The 17,664-nt window shown below is 45.9% G+C and overlaps 1 protein-coding gene across 1 annotated transcript in view; it reads left to right on the top strand.

The window, feature by feature from the left end:
• Positions 1-17,664, top strand: part of LOC119437815 (sodium-dependent multivitamin transporter-like) — a 52,446-nt gene that overhangs the window by 4,587 nt on the left and 30,195 nt on the right. The window contains exons 3-7 of the mRNA XM_049660118.1: positions 2,824-2,889; positions 4,560-4,611; positions 7,519-7,586; positions 12,508-12,671; positions 14,422-14,562. Of these exons, the coding sequence (XP_049516075.1) occupies positions 2,824-2,889; positions 4,560-4,611; positions 7,519-7,586; positions 12,508-12,671; positions 14,422-14,562 (491 nt within the window). The remainder of the gene's footprint in view (positions 1-2,823; positions 2,890-4,559; positions 4,612-7,518; positions 7,587-12,507; positions 12,672-14,421; positions 14,563-17,664) is intronic.

The raw sequence follows: 17,664 nt of genomic DNA, 5'->3' as shown, positions 1-17,664 counted from the left end.
CTTATGGCCCGATTTCGACGTCGCAAAAGGGCCAAGAAGATGGAGACTGACGCAAAAGAATGGTTCTGAGGGCACATCGATGGGGTGAAAGTGTCTAGCGGGCAGTACAGCAGGTTTTTCAGTGCGGTCGACATATTCAGGGTGGTCGACAGGATGACGGGAGAGGCAGTCGGCGTCCTTGTACAAGCGGTCTGATTTGAATAAGACAATAAATGAATACGCGTATTCTTGGAGCCATAGCGCCCACCTACCCAATCGTCTAGTGGGGTATTTAAATGACGAGATCCAGCACAAGGCATGGTGATTAGTAACCACGGAAAACGTGCGGCCGTACAAATAGGGGTGGAATTTACCTACTGCCCAAACTAACGCCAGGCGCTCCCGTTTAGCGATTGAAAAATTTCTCTCGGCGGGTGATAGGAGGTGGCTGGCGTATGCAATTACGCGCTCTGGGTTACGCTGCGATTGAACGAGTACAACCCCAATTCCATGGCCACTGGCATCCGTGTGAAGTTCAGTGGCGGCAGATGGACCACAATGAGCCAGTAATAGGGGAGCCGTTAGCAAGCCTACGAGGGTGGCGAAGGCTTTGGTTTGAGCAGGGCCCCACGTGAATGCAACGTCCTTCTTAAGTAAGTTGGTGAGTGGGGAAGGGGTGTCGGCGAAATTCTTGATGAAACGACGGAAATATGAGCATAGTCCCACAAAGCTTCTTACGTCTGCGGTAGAAGACGGAACAGGAAAGTTCTGGAGAGCGCGAATCTTGTCCGGGTCGGGTTGAACGCCAGCAGCACTGACGAGATGGCCAAGAACGGTAATTTGACGACATCCAAAGTGGCACTTGGACGAGTTCAATTGCAGGCCGGTGCGTCGGCCAGAATGGTCGACTGACGCGTTGGATGGGTAATACAGACATGTAGACCATTTCGAGTCACGAAGTAAGGAGTCCATCATTCTTTCGAAGGTTGCCCAGGCATTACAAAGGCCGAACGGCATAACCTTGAATTGGTAGAGGCCGTCAGGTGTTACGAAGGCAGCTTCTTCACGGTCCCTGTCATCTATACCGAGATTTGCCAATAACTTGATCGAAGGTCTATGGATGAGAAGTACTTGGCTCCGTGCAAGCAGTCCAAAGCGCCATCAATACTTGGCAAGGGATAGACATCCTTGCACGTGATTTTATTGAGATGCTGGTAATCGACGTAAAAGCGCCAACTGCCGTCCGTCTTGACAAGGACAACAGCGGACGCCCACGGACTGGAAGATGGCTCGATAACGTCTTTAGTCAACATCTTATCGACTTCTCGTTGTATCGCTTGTCGTTCGGCATGTGAAATATGGTACGGACGACGACGTATCGGATTGGCGTCACCGGTGGAAATACGATTAATGACTACCGATGTCTGGGCCAAAGGGCAGCCGTGTAGGTCAAAGATGTCGCGGTAAGTTTCCAAGAGACGGCAGATGTCAACAGATACATGTGCAGGAAAGAGGTCCAGTGCAGTCATCTTGCTAAGTTCATCTGTGACTAGAGTCGGTGAATCAGAGGTCCCTGCAGAAGGCGGCGGAATTTCGACATTCGCAATCGTTGACAGGCAAGATGTCGCCTAAAGACATGCCTCCGGGAACAATTTGAGCAGATCAGTTAAAATTGAGGAGAGAGAGCGAAGTCTGATATCTATATGATAAGTCATCTATGATAACAATATCTATGATAACGATATGTATGATAACGATATCTACGATAACGTCATCGAGTAGGTACGTAGGTCGCTAATGTTAAATGGGGTCTAACTCGAGAGGTTGGAAGCATGTGAATTAAATGGAGTAGCCGAAGGTTTCTATGCAAAAAATTTGTTTCCTTTAAATATATATAAATAAAAAAATCACCGCCCAAGCACTCCGCACAGATTGTTAACCAGCGAAGCTGAAACGTGCGGCCCCGGTGTTTAGCAGTGGGTTAATCCCGACGCTGTATTGAAGCGTTTCTCCATTATTGGTTACATGCTTTTGTTTCTAGTGGAATGGAAGCTCCAATAGGGGGCGGATACTGCTAACTACGACGCCGAGCTAACTCGAAATATCGAACGCATGCGACAACGGCGAGCCGAGGAGGCGGCGTTGCGGGCAGAGCAGCGTGAACGCGGCAATGGCGGGAACGCATTCGCTAACGGCGTCAATAACGGCGCTGCCAATAGCGCGTGCACTTGTGTGCGACGTAGAGAATGACGTAACTGACGGCGCAGCCAATGGAGACGTTTATCGAAACATGTGGCGAACGGTTTTTCGCTTCGCCTAGCCATATACAGCTTTCGCTGTAAAAAACATAATGAAAAGGGACCATTAGCACGCGCAAACACTAACACATACAAGAGTGAGAGAGAGAAAAAAAAAAGACGAAACATCAACAACGAAGGCGAGTCACTGCATGAAATCATCTCAGAATATTTAGTATTTCAAGCCCATGTCCGTACTTATCAAACAGTATTTCACTTCAATGAAAAGTGTTATTTCTAGGCCAGTTTGAAGCGCAGCTGGTGCCTGTGCTGGGCCCAAAGAGGACAGTCCGACAATACATGGGTTAAGTCCTCGTCCGCCACACCACGCACGACCAAGACGCGGAGATTGCCCGGTGGATTTTAACGAGAAAGTGGTTTATGTGGCTATTTTAAACCATTCAGATTTTGTCTCTTAATTTTTTTAGAATGAAGGTTGGCATGTTTATGAAGGCATGGGTGGCGGTGATTATGATGTTAAACTTTTGAAGTGACCTCATAGTGTAGCGCTTGCCACCTAGTGCTTGCCTTTCCATTGCATGTGCAGTACCTGCGGATGCGATACAACAATGGAGTCGGCGTCACGGCATGCGTCATTTACTTCTTTCTCAGTGTAAGTTGATCGCCAAGATACAGGGAAATGGGGAACTGGTATATTTGCCGGCGCGCTTCGCTGCGTACAGCAGCACGCAAGACAAAGAACAGGAAGTCGAGTTCAATGGAATAACAACACAATATACCCTAAATAAAAGCTCTTTATTATAAACACTTCTCAGTGCTTTCGTTGTATTCAACATACGCGCCGTTTAAATTATTCTAGGACTTCTACATTCTGACTCCTACTTCTCAACATACTGGAAACGCCTCTATAGCATTGAACGATAATTTATAGTAATGCAATAGGTACTGTACTGACTTTAGCAGCCAACAACATGTCTTAAATAAATAAATAAATAAATAAATAAATAAATAAATAAATAATAAATAAATAAATAAATAAATAAATAAATAAATAAATAAATAAATAAATAAATAAATAAATAAATAAATAAATAAATAAAACAAGTCATTAATCAATCGTGCTTTAGGTGCACATTAAAGACTCAAAAATTCTATGTTGTGGTGTCGTTGTGTGTGCGTTAACTGCTCTGCTCGTTGTTCTACGAACTAAGCAGAAACTGCACACACTATATGCATAAGTTTACAAAAATATATCGGTAACTGTACCCCATGTTCATAGAACATGAAATACCCTGCGCCGTATCTGTGTGCCAACATCTCTAGGGTCTAGAGATGTTAAACATTAAAAAAAAAGAAAAAAGAAAAAAAAATGTCGCAGAAATCTTTGAAGAAGATGGTCGAAGTCAACGATAGCTTTCTTGTCTAACTTGCTGAATATCCCCATGCCATCCGTGAAATATGAAACCATATGGGCACATCAGCAGACACACGAAGTGGCAATCTCGAGGCCGCCCACACTGCCGAATGATACGACGATACAGTATATCTTGTTATAATCAATGCACCCCAGCTGAAACTCCGTAGTAACCCCGTATCTCTAGTATCTTGGCAGCAGGATTCGTTGCAATGGCCATCAAGCGGCCCCGCTCAACGCGGAGGTACTAGCCACCGTATAGAGGAGGTGTCTGTTGCGCGGTCTGTCGTAGATGGGGCGCTGTCGCTTTAACGTAATAACGGCTACATATAACCTTTGCATCCCAAATTGGCACATTAATTCTGGGGGATTGGTCAAGAATGGACGCATACAAATATCACATACGCAGTGCCGAAGTTGTTTGTTCGGGCACACACCCAGTGGCAAATGCCCAGTGATCCAAGTTGTCTACTGGGCCAGACAGCTGCAGCCAGCAGCAAGTTGTGTATTAGGGTACATAACCAGCGGTACATGTCTGCTCGGCAAGACAGCAGTTAGCGCATACCTAGTGGCCCAAGGTACTCGGACAACTTGGGTCACTGAGTATGCGCCACTGCTTATTGTGCTAGATTGTCCAACCATTCAAAGTGGCCGAAGTAGCTGAAAAAAGCTATCGCTTTAAAACTCAAATGGCCAAAATAATCCAGAGCCCACCCCTGTACGGTATCTATTTGTCCATGCGTTGCTTTGAAAGGTTAAACAGCGCAATCAATCAATCAATCAATCAATCAATCAATCAATCAATCAATCAATCAATCAATCAATCAATCAATCAATCAATCAATCAATAAACCAATAAACTAATCAGTTAATGAGATGGCTAATTGCGATATGTTTTTATTTTGCAGGAAATAGTCGGTGGACTCGCCATCTGCAGCTGTTCCCTGGCTCTTTCAACAAGTGCGTTGTCTCTACAGTTTTTGTTTTTTTATTTTTTTGGAGCATATTAGGGTCAGGTTGCTGAGAGACATGGCAGTTCAGAAAGCTACTACTACGGGGTAAAAATAGAGACGAATATGTATGCTTGCAACAATAATTTCGACCAGACAGAAAAACAAAACTAAAATTGCCAGATATACGCTCAAGGAATACTTGAGCAATTTAATACGATAATATTAGGAAATCTGTGACGTTATGCGACAATTGCAAAAAGAAAGGGGCGCAGTGCGCATGACTATAAACGCGAGGACGAAGTGTCTTTTGACACAGTACTGTTCTTTCTAACTCTGGATTATTTCTGTGAATATGTAAATGCATCCGTCGGTCTTAGCTCCTTGCTCGGTGGTGATGGAAGTGGATCACACTGGGCGTCTGCCGCCGGCTACGGCGTCAGCCGCGGCTGCCTCCAGGAAGCGGATTGGTCAACAGAGCGACAGTGACAGCGAGGACACTCATGTCTACTCTCTCAGCAGTGAGGACCCTTCCGATAAAGACTTCGAAATTGTGCGGAGCTGCAAAGCGAAGAGAAAGAACACCAGGACGTCTCCATTGTCAAGTACGCAAACAGCAATACACACGCAGAGGCCGGATGCCAATACCAGATTAATGCGTATACATTGTTGGCGAGTACCCCGGAGAAACAGTGTCTGTCCCATAAAGCCTTGTAACTGGGAAATACGTGCGTAATTATTCAAGTTAAGACATTTAATTGTTATAATAGGGTAACTGTAGATGAGTGGTAGCTTTAGAATCGATAAAAAAAGGTCGCGTAGCCATCGCCTCAACATAGTCATTTGATGCAATAAATAAATATAAAATAATACTCACAAAAAGGATAGTCGACAGAAGGAACAACGATAACAGTGACAGGAACTAGGAGATAATCAACAGCAAGAAGAGGAATGGAGTTGTTCAGAAGTGGATCGGGAACGACGTTATAGGGCGATGCTCGATAGAAGACATACATACTACAGTACCAATCGACCAGTGCTCTGTACGCTCGAACCAGCACAGAAGAGAAAGAAAGAAGATGACGGAGATGCAGAACAAGCAGCTACGGCCACGCAGGAACAACGAGACATTCAAATCGAAGGAGAAGCAGGTTCCCAGCCTTCAGAGAAGAAATGCAGGTTGTCTGATTCAGAATAAAACATTGTACAGAACGTATGGATTGCATGGAATGGAGTTGTGCTTGGAACGTCATGATATGGTCTAAGCAGGGTAGACATAATAAGCAACAAAAAACCCTGCAGAAATTCTGAGAATTATCTACTAATCCGTAAGCATTCTCTGGCTCCGGAAAAAAAGAGATGAGTAGGCATGCATAAGCTTGCAACATAAGTAAGTAAAAAAGCGAAGTAACAGCTGAGACAAATAATGCCTACGCGTTAGGAGTAGACAATTCTCAGAGTTTCTGTAGCCTTTTTGTGCCAGTGCTTCTTCCTACAACCAACATGAAGCTACTTAACAGGCAATCTGTGTCGATGTCACTGGAAGCCCTGGTGCCAAACGAAATGTCTGACATTCGAGTGAACACCCGAAAAAATGTACTGGCGGTTGATGTCCCGCATGCGGGTACTCTGACGACTCTACGCATTGTAACAGACCTTGATGACATTCAGATGCGCTCCTACATCCCTCTGGGATCTGATGTAGTGAACGGTGTAATCTACGACGTAGATGTGGCCATCCTTAATAACGACTTGCCGATTCTTGTCAAGCCAGCAAATGATGATGCCATTGTTGATGTTACCCGGCTAGGCAGTTCACGTGGCGTGAAGATTGCATTCAAGGGTAAATCTCTTCCCTCGCATGTTAAGGTGGGACACATCAGACGTGCTGTGCAGCCCTTCATTCTGAAGCCTCTTCAATGCCACAACTGCATGAAACTGGGACAAGTGAGCAACATCTGAGAGAACCAGGCAGCATGCCCCCGCTGCGCCGAGTCCCACGCTGCAGATAATTGTGGCGCCACTGCAATGAAGCATTCGAACTGCAGCGGGTCTCATGAGGCTTGATCGAAGAATTGTCCCCATATTAAAGAAACGGCCATCCTGAAAGAGATGGCGAGAGATAATTCATCTCATCACGAAGCCGTTGCTAAAGTCAGGAGGTGACGTTCCCGTCGCCGACGTTCTTCAAGGAAGGCTGTTACCTCTGCGACGTGCTTGCCGCTTCCTACATCATCACCTCCTCCTCTGCCGCCCACACCACGCACTCAGGAAGTGACTATGAAATACAAGGCCACTTAGAATACCACATCTGCCGAAGCTTGGTTGGTCCTACTAACACAACAGCAAACATCAACAGAATTACAGCGTCTTTGGTCGGTGATTTGTCCGACCAGGACAGGTAAGTGATTGTAATGTTAGAATCGCTAATTAATGCGATTCGCACATTACTGAACAAGCAGCAAACACATGCAGCTCGTAGTGCTCTGCAAACACTGGATGCACTAAATGCAGTACATAACGTGAAACAACACGGAAACAGAGACACGAGGCAGGGACAACGCAAGGATACGCGTTGACCTCAACTTCGGCTTTACTGACGAACGCGTAAATTATAATAAAACATACTAGTGCGCAGTTAACCAGCGTGCATCCGAGAAACATATGATGATCTGTCCACTTGTGTCTACATGTGTTTCTTTCATAGAGCCCGCGTTCCTTATAAGATCACCATACGTAGAAGGCGGGGTGAAGGATAGTCCAAGTTTTCGCCCTGTTCTACATCATTCAGTTAGAATGGTCATGGTTATACTTGCATTAATTAGTAATTAGCACCTGTTTTCACATTTACGGTTTAAACCACATTACCGTATTGTAGTCTAAGTCCTTGTATATGTTGTTCCATCGTTTATCGTAGTACTGGGTGCCTCTTTCATCACGTGGAACGCAGTTATCGGCCTCGTGGGGACAACGTACACAGTACTGGTATGCATTGTTTTGACGATATTGCTATACTTCTTGTTCTGTGCCCGTGTGGCCGCTGTAGTTACGAAGGCTCTCACAGTTCTCGCGTTCCTCTTTCGCGTTCACACTTTACAGAGTCAGTTTACCGAGTAACTTTAAATATTAAGAGCAAATGCCTTATGCCACGATAGCGGGCGCTACGAACAAGCGCTATCTATAGATTTATGAGCTGTTGCTGTGCCTCTTTTTCACACCAGGTACTGTCAGTCACTCGAGCGAGCAATTTCGCCCTCGCCACAAGCGCAAAATAGTTCGCATTTTTTTTTCTGCCAGCCGTCATCCGTGCGGCTGCTCACTAAGATTTTATTTAATATTTGTTTCGCGGGCAGGGGCGGGGGCTGCGATGGCGTGGTATCATCTGTGTTTTCAGTGCAGAAATTGCAGTTTGTATCGCTGACTGCTGTCACGTCCTCGAGCTTTCCGGTCGAATGCGCAGCGGTGTGTCTTAGTGGCGCCTGTGTCACTTTGCAGCCGGGCTGCCTGATATCTCTGCCTCAAAGGCAAAGCGGGCAAAGTGCCTCGAGCGGCCCAGTCGCGCGGCAATATTCGGCGGGCTTCTTTCACGCTCGAAAAAACATCTTTTATGTAGCACGTCTTGAGAAACAGAAATCTGCATTGGTAGTTTCTCGTGTTGCTCTACAATTTTATCATTGACACTTTTAATCTAATTATAATATTTGAGAAGTTGATTAATTAATTAAGACTAATTATGTAATTCGGCGGTGTGCAAAAATAATCTGAGTATCTCCAAGCGACGGCAAACAACATTACCTTGGTTCGCTCCAGCTACGTGGCATTTGCATATTTTAAAATCTTGGTGCTTGATAGTTGGGACACCCCTGTATACGAAGCCCGCATGCTTATCGCTGCTAAGGCCACGTATGCTGGACAGCTTGGACGCGGTCTTTCATGTCTTTGTATACGAGCGCTGCCGGTGTACTCCGAAACAAGCGGTCCAAGATCGGTGCAGGCGGGAAGACGGGTGCGTGTGCGCTTCAATGTATTCACTGCGCTGCAACTGATATTCACGGAGGACTTCTAGCACGCAAGGCCTTCTGGTCAGAATGCATTGCGGTACGATATTTACGAATCACGTGAATCAAGCGTGGCGCCACGTGAAAGCAGTAAAGGAACCATTTAAGTTTGTGGGATAAGGAAGAAATTTAATATTTCTTGTAATAAAACACTTGTCTACCGAGAGATTGCTCGTCATATCTACCACGGAGGTGAGAAAAGCTGGAAGAGCACTTACTACTGTGCGAACCTGTTATGCGTGATCATTACCTTCGAGAACTGTAAACTCGCGCAAATATCTTTGGAAAACGGGCCTCTTAATAATTAAAGTGACACTAAAGTGCAATACAAAGTTAGTCTAGGGAACTGAAATGTTTCTTGAAGACTAGACTTGCATATATACATGTAGCGGGAAAAGGCTGGTCATTACATATACAGGGTATTTTTTTATCTGCGCGAATTTTTTAATAATTGCCTGTGGCTGACAGCACAATTCTCATCCTTTATATACATTACTCAATGAGGAGGCCATTACTTCTACGAGAAATCGAAATGCTTAGTTGAATAATTACCATAATTATGCCAATCGGCTTTCTTAATTATTTGCTTTACGAACCATATTTCAATCTACGAATTATAGCCGATGAGTTCTCACTTGGAACGAATTCTCACACCGGTTTCAAGATATTAATTTTCAAAGTGTCCGATGAAATGCATTAGCGCTTCCAGTTACTTTTGTGCTTCAGTGCGTAAAACAGCGCTGTCTTTAAAAAGTAAGTGGAACAACAGGGCATTTTTACCACAAGTTTGACGGCGCATATCTCGAAACCAGTGCCATCTTCAGAATTTGTTCCAAGTCGATATGCCTTGCATAAGCCCTAGCTATAATTTGTAGATTGCATATATGCGCCGTAAAGTAATTAATTAGAAAAGTTAATTAACGTAATTCTCTTCATTATTTCATTAAACGTTTCGTTTCTCGTACAAGTAATGGCTGCCGCATCGAGTAATTTAGATCAAGTGCGAGAATTGTGCTACCTGCCACAGGCAATCTTTTACAAATTTGGTGCAGCTAAAGCATGCTCTATATACAGGGGCGTCACCGTTTATATTGACCCTTTTCGCGGAACAGTTTGTTTTAGAGAAACGAGATGGCGCTTACGGCGGCGCGCCATACCTCTCCTCAGCGACCGCGCACGAATACGAAACCATTACCGCTTCTACCTTGCTTCTGTGCTTCTTCTTTCTGGGGTTTTACGTGCCAAAACCAGTTCTGATTATGAGGCACGCCGTAGTGGAGGGCTCCGGATTAATTTTGACCACCAGGGGTTCTTTAACGTGCACTACAACGCAAGCACACGGGCGTTTTTGCATTTCGCCTCCATCGAAATGCGGCCGCCGCGGCCGGGATTCGATCCCGCGATCTCGTGCTCAGCAGCGCAACGCCTTAGCTGACTAAGCCACCGCGGCGGGGCTTGCTTCTGTGCGATCAGCTGTCGGAAATGCTACTGAGTTTTCGCTAACGCACTGTGCTATATTCACTCGGGTTTGAATCCTGTGGATTGAAGACGTATGCAGTAGCTGGCTGCAAAAATAGTGACTGGCATATTAAGGAATGTAATGAATATGTGGGGCCAAGTTCGCGGACCGCTGCTGCAATTGTCCGTAAGTGTTTCCGGCACTTCTAGGTGTACGGCTCTCCTCGAGGATACACAGATTTGCTCATCCGCCTGCGTTGTATTGCTAACCTTCAAAGAAAGGGCTTCAGCCCCGGTACGTCGGCAAGAGTGAGTACTGCTCTTTAAGCAATGATAACGGGAGTAGCGCCGCCTCCTGTTGTAGTAGGTTTCGCGCACAGTATTTACGCACATCTACCCCAACCAGCACGGAAACTTACACCCACTCTTTCGCCAACGTGTCAAGAATAAGTGAATGGGCGCGCACTTGAATATATGCGCACTATATACGTAGAATAAGTGACGATACTACATCGATAGCGCACGAATGGTCGAAGCTGAATGTTTCGTGACGGTCCACAAGAGTAAGCGAGTTACTAGCTGTAATATATATTTTCTACAAGGTATTACAATGTACAAAACAGCTACGTTTCAAGCCTTGTGCGCAGCAAGAACAAATCTATCGAAACTAAGCACACCCGCGAGCGATTAGGCAGAAAATAATCAGATAGTCGCCGCACCGAGGAACTTCACTGCAGTCAGAAACTGACAAGCCGCTGCTTCAAAATATTTGCCAAATAAAGAACAAAGAGCAAAACACACTAATCCTGATTCAATTCACGGGCGGAATGTTTGGATAGCTTGGAATACATATTTAGCCCCGCTTTTAGAACAAACACAATATACACTGCTTGCGCCGTTTGAACATAGGTTAATCAGCTCCGAAAGCGCTTTTGCATGTCCTCTGAAGCTGTGATCAAAGCTTCGTGTCGTTCACCCAGTCAACGTTTACGATCTCTCCCAAAACAGGTTTTCTAAGCCGCGCCGGCGTCATAAACTTCCATTGTAAACAAGGAGGCAACGGAGGCAGTTCAGGCAATCAATGGACGCGTCACCACTTGATCAAACATGGCAGCACCCACGGGATCACCGCGAAAAGGGTCAATACACTTTGCTGACGAAGTCAGGTTAGCTGCTCAAAACTATAAAGGCCCACCTATCGTATACGGGCATCAATTTCGCAAGAGTATTGCTTGCACATAGAAAAGCCTGGTTTACGCGCCAGACCTTCGTATTTAGAGAGTCAGAAAGAACTTGCGCCGATGCCCATTTACTTCTGTATACACAGAGCTTCGGTTTGTATTGCTTTTTCCGGCTGTGTAGCCCCGCAAGAACACAACACCTGTGACCGTCAAGTTTCGCAAAAGAACGACACATAACTCAAGAAATCTGACAGAATCGAAGAGTTCATTAGCATCCCCTGTCATGAGCTGCACGTGGCTGATGAACAATTGACGCACCAAGATGTTGTGTAGTGGACTTTCTCAGTTATTTTTATTTGAAGGAAAAAAAGATGACGTTCATAAAGGAAAATCAAGGTTGCGGATTAAGACAAGAAACATTAAAGGAGGTCTAATGAGTAATTAGTAATCATAAACATCGGTGACCGTGCGCACGTGCTGAAGCAACTGTATACGTTATTTAAAGCTTCAAATATATTTCCGAAGTGATTAGATGCCGCCCTAACCACGAAGCAGCTAACTTCGGTTCCGTCGTGTTGCGACTATGCTTGAAATTCTGCAGGATTATGCTTGAATTATGCAGCAACAGGGCGGGTGCCTAATGAAGTATTCTTATTTTGTGGATGTTGCGATCAGCGTCAAGTGCTTGGCTTTCACTTCCATCTGAATAGACAAAAACCACAAAAAAGCTCCGAAAACCACCAGTGACTACTAAACTCATACGGAAATCTTTCACCTGTTCAATGAACTCAACGAGCCCGCTCATTACCTCCGACTCCACCAGATGTAAGAAAACTGTAATTCGAATAGACCAATATCGTCCTGTCATGCAAAGCTGAGATACGGCCTACGACCACGCTGAATGAAAAAAAAATTTCGATAACCTTCGTTTTCTGGGCTTCAATTTGGAGACGTCAAACTCTGCGTGGTGTCTATAGTAGTACAGAAAAGCATTATCTGATGCGGCAAGCTTCGTACCTCGAACAACACTGCCTTGTTGTAGTGGCTTTCATGTTGGAACCACTTTTCAGCGGGGAAGTATATATATATATATATATATATATATATATATATATATATATACGACAAGTGAGAGAAAGGAAAAACGCATATATACTGTGTTCCAAGAACGGCACTTGATGGTCATTTCTCACATTCATTTGTCCAAAGGGCAAGATTCGTGGCGTCGTGTGGACAGACACCGTCCAAGGACTCGTCATGTTTGCCTCGCCGGTCACGGTGGTGGCGAAGATTGCGTACGACTCGTACAGCGAGCAAGACCATATTCAGCGCCGGTCGATCTGGGATTTTGACTTCCGGAAATTTTTGCTCCAGTAAGGTGACCTTTAAGTTGATTCAGTGCGCCGGTTTTGTTGCACGCGGATATCAACAGGTGCAGTTTATCAGAGTTAGGTCCAAATTTAATGTTCTACCAGCGACATTTTTCTGCTGATGCAGGTCGCGCGCTTCCTATGAGGGCCCGAAATTCGTTTGGAAATTGGCAAAAGAGATATAAAATTACACGGGCCCGTCTCAGTATGAAACAAAAGAATCGCTCCTCTTTCTTCCCACCACTGAAAAAAAAAGATGAAAAAAAAAAAAAAAACGGCGCACCACATTAGTATTCGAGGGTGCACAGCGCAACGGTAACCACAAGGACAAAAAAGGAGGCACTGGACGAGCGCTTGTTCGTGTCTTTTTATTTTGTCCCTGTGGTTAACGTTGCGCTGTAAACACTCGAAGATGCCTCACCAACTAGCCCAAGCAACCCCTTTGCTCACCGCTTTAGATATGATTGGCGACGCAATTAGCATTCTTTCTTACGATAGGTGTGTAACTAGTTATGATAGGTGATGGATTCTTGTGATGGTAGAGTTAACGAGACAGAGACAGGGTTGTATGATATATTCAAGTGCAAAAATTCAGAGGTTCCCTTAGAGCCCAGACATTGTCAAAGAGGTTCAGTGAAGAGCGGCACACATCATGTTGCACATGCCCAGTTGCACATTGATGCCATTTGCCAAGTTGTCATCAAGGAGTTCCATTGAACAGAGGCATATAGGTGCGCAGTATCACATACTATAGTGACCCAAGTTATGTCTCAAGGTTGCTTTCGAAGCCAGTTCCACCAGCGCAGAAGCTCGACGCGCTACCCATTCCGACATGGACTACCCGTGGCCAAGAGTGGCGGGAAAGCGGCTAGAAACATAATTAGTCAGTCTTCTAAAAGTGCGTGAAGTACCCAAATAATGCTAATCACATAAAAAAAATTTAAAAAAATTAGCATGACTAGCAGGCTGTAATGTCCGTCGCGCTTTTAATGGCGGAGATGACATAGTTAAAACTCAATAATGTATAAACCTAGGCTTAAATCAAGCAAAAAAATCATGTCTGCTGTTTAACATTTTATTGACAAATAACCTAGTATAAAAGGCTCTAATGGAAGTCATTATATTCACGTGAATAGTAGCAAATGAATACTAGTGCACTAAATAACGTGTGACGTGGAGCGAATGCAAGTATACCGACGAGCGAGAGCATATAAATTTATTGCGCCGCGATGTTCCGGAAATCTGTCCTTATACGTATATCACGCACTGTACATACATTGGTTATAATTTCAGAGCACAGTTTTGTATACACCACTGGCAAACTCTGCCGAGTATTAAATTCTCTCCCTAACAGCACTATTAGTTTTTTTTCCTTCCATCTTCCGTTTCATTCTAAAGAAAGCATGTGGTGCAGTGTCCGTTTTTGCTTCACTGGCGATAACAATTTTGCGCATTCATGCATTCATGCGCCTCTTCGCATTGCTCTACAGAAGTTTGCGGACAAATGTCAACACTTGCGCATAAGTAAAAAAAAAAAAAAAAAAAAAAAAAAGGGGCGGAATCTCACTAGAAGCACAGACTGCGTCAGTTAAGCGTTACAATCATTCTTGTTTTTTCATGTTTCGTACCCGCAGTTTGGCTACGGTGTCACGATAATTAACAATATAGTAGCATAGTATACGGCACCAAGGTTCACGATGCGAGAACGAGAAAATATTTTTAATTAGCGACTTTGTGTTTGTACCAATTACAGAACCGACTTTAGCTTGTCCAACGACGAAACAGTGTGGGCCATTTTGCTGGGACTTGTGCCCTTCTGCTTCGTTCGATACGGCATCGACCAAACTGTAGCGCAACGATATCTCTCCGCTAGGAGTCTGCAGGATGCTCAGAGGTATGCTCTACTTCATCCTTTGTTGTGTGAAGAGTTCAACAGCTAATGAAAAATCAGAACACACTAAATGGTTGTGTCATTGAAACACTCTCGGCGCTTATAAGCGTGCTGCCTATACACACGCCGCCTATATTTTATAATACACAATTTTTGTGCATTTGCGCAGTCACCGTGATGCGCTCGGAAGCAACACACTGGTTAGATCACTTGTCTGCGTTAACGTGATTAACTTCGGCCAGTGGCTGCCATGACATATCAGAGGGAAGTGCTTCGAGTAATTAAAAGGTGATGTCGAACTTTTTCTTTACCTTCGGATCTTTTTCTTGTATACCATAGCTGCGGACTCAATGAAAGGTATATTTTTTCCCCATTTCAGAAGCGTATTGCACAAGTGTGCTTGACTTGGTATTTTCATGGAGTGCCCGTCTCAAAAAGAATTGCTGTAAATGATTCCGTGCTAAGTGATGTCATTTTGGTAACTTTACATAACCACGGCCATTAATGTGAACTACTGCCAGATTGAGACGTATACATGGAAGCTTCCCAAGTGGACGAAAGGCACCTATCTGGGGTGACAACATTAACCTTGTTCCGCAATTAAAATCTCACCCGGAAAAAAAAAAGTCTCTTCTCCTTCCCTTCCCACTTGGTTGTAAGTTGTTATACGGCTATACATTTCAGTGCATTATGAAAAATAACACACATTTACATTCCGGTCGCCAAAAAGGCTGGACGCAGGTGCCTCTTAATTCCTTTCGTTGCTGTTTAACCAAAGTTTCAGACAAAGGGGACATAAAATTAGGAGACCCTGTCGGCTGCGCGTACTAAAGAACGCAAAACGGGTGCAACAGATTCCAAATGCAGTTTTTTTTTTGACGTGAAATGTCTTTCACTTTGGTCAGCATAGGGGTCGCTTGATAAAGCTGAAGCCTAAAGTCCCTATGTAAGAAAAGTATCACCATCCGTTGATCTACGCCGCTTCGCTCTCTCCTGTATCTCCGATTGGACAATCATAGCACGCGCTTTGGCTTCTTTATATTTTTTCCCCGCCTAAGAGCCATGTTGAAAGACACTCTGCGCAGCCGCAGTCTCCGGCGGCGGCGGCGGCGGTGGCGGCGGCGGCGCGCGCCCGGCATGAAAGCTTCAACGTGGACTTTCTAGGTGGTGGTGGTGGTGGTAAACATTTATTGTTCGTGAGCCTTATGTAACAAAACTACTTGTGAGGGGGCTCAGGAGCGTGTAGGGTGGCCGGGAGTTTGTGGCCCTCGGCGACCCTCAAAACCCAGTCCACCAGCCGTATTTGGTCGGCTGGGTTGGAGCTAGACACCACGGTCTCCCATCCCTCGACGTCGGTGAGTTGCCACTCAGAGGGCGGCTGGAGCTCAGGGCATATGAACATTATGTGCTGAAAGTTGGCTCGAGGTGCGTCGCAGAGCGTACATTCCTGTCGATATAAACCTGGATGAACCAGGGCGAGAAAAGCTGGATAGAGGGAGGTTTGTGCCTGGAGATGGCGCCAGGTAGTTTGCTGGAATTTGGTTAAGGATTTGTGTGGGGGAGGATATGTTAACCGCATTTCGCGGTAGTGGAGGGTGATCTCATGATATGCTACCAATCGGTCTCTGGCGTTATCCAGCTCATCGGACAGCGTGGCTCGGTTGACGGCTACTCGAGCGACGGAATGGGCCATCTCGTTGCCTGGATGGCCCGCGTGCGCGGGCACCCAGATGAGCGTAATTGGTCTGAGGGGGGTCTGACGATTGAGAATTTTATTTGCCGGTTCATGAACCCGGCCTTTGGAGTAGTTGCGGATTGCATTTTTGGAGTCGCTAAGAATAACCTCGGCAGCAGTGGTGGATATGGCCAGAGCTATGGCAGCCTCCTCCGCCTCTAGGGACATGCGTGCCTGTATTGTGGCTGCTGTGGTGTAACGAAGCTGATGTGACACTACACTAACAGCATAGGCCGGTTTGTGTGGGTAGCTAGCGTCGTCGACACACACCGTGAGGCGGTCATGGTGGTCTTGCTTGTAGAGGGTTTTTACCCTGGCCTGCCTGCGCGCCTCGTGATGCCACGGGGTGCATGTTTTTAGGCAGGGGGAGGATAGTGAGGCAGTTCTGTATGTCTAATGGTAAGGAACGTGTCTGATCTTCCTCGGAGGTCGGGCTTAGTCTTAGTTTGTCCAGGATGTGCCGTCCTGTGGTGGTAGAAGGACAACCTCTCGATTTGGGCTGTGCGGTAGGCTTCCGTGAGCTCATCAAGTGTGTTATGCACCCCCATGCGAAGGAGGCGCTCATTTGGCGTGTGCCTTGGGAGGTTAAGCGCTGTCTTATACGCTTGGCGTGTAAGGGCATCCACTTTTTCCTTTTCCGCCCTGGTGAGATGTAAATATGGGAGCGAGTATGCTACTCTGCACATGACAAAGGCCTGCACTAACCTTCTCAGGTCATGCTCTCGCATCCCATTGTGTCTATTGGCTATTCGCCTGATCATGCGCATAGTGTGGTGTACTGTGGTGGTGAGAGTGGCTATGGTCGCCGTGTGTTTGCCGTTGTTCTGCATGACCATGCCAAGCACTCGTAGCTTTGTGACCTCTGGAATGGAGCACGTCCCCATGTGGATACGGATGCTTGGGGCTGTAGTTGGGTCTGTGCGACTCCTCGGAGGGTGGAGAACAAGAAGTTCCGACTTGGTGGGGGAGCATGCGAGGCCTATTGCCGCAGCCCGCTCCGCCACCACATCGGCCCCTACTTGTAAGGTAGCCTCCATGTCGCCTGTGTTGCCTGTGGTGGTCCACAAGGTAATATCGTCTGCGTACAGGGAGTGCGAGAGGTTGGGAATGTTCGCCAACTGTCTGGCCATGGGAATGAGAGTGAGATTGAAGAGGAGTGGCGACAGCACTGATCCTTGCGGTGTGCCTCTGCTACCCAGCTGGAGCTTATTTGTTGTCAGCTTTCCCACAGTCAGGACCGCAGTCCTGGCCAGTAGGAAAGCTGTGACATAGGCGTGAGTTCTCCCGCCTACGTGTACATCGGATAAGGCCTTCAGCACTGCGGTATGTTCCACATTGTCAAAGGCCTTGGTGAGGTCAAGTGCTAGTAT

The sequence above is a fragment of the Dermacentor silvarum genome, chromosome 1 (genome assembly GCF_013339745.2).
Source record: "Dermacentor silvarum isolate Dsil-2018 chromosome 1, BIME_Dsil_1.4, whole genome shotgun sequence".
Classification (NCBI taxonomy): Eukaryota; Metazoa; Arthropoda; class Arachnida; order Ixodida; family Ixodidae; genus Dermacentor; species Dermacentor silvarum.
Note: the sequence above shows the minus strand (reverse complement) of the source record. Positions and strands in the feature narration are given on the sequence as shown.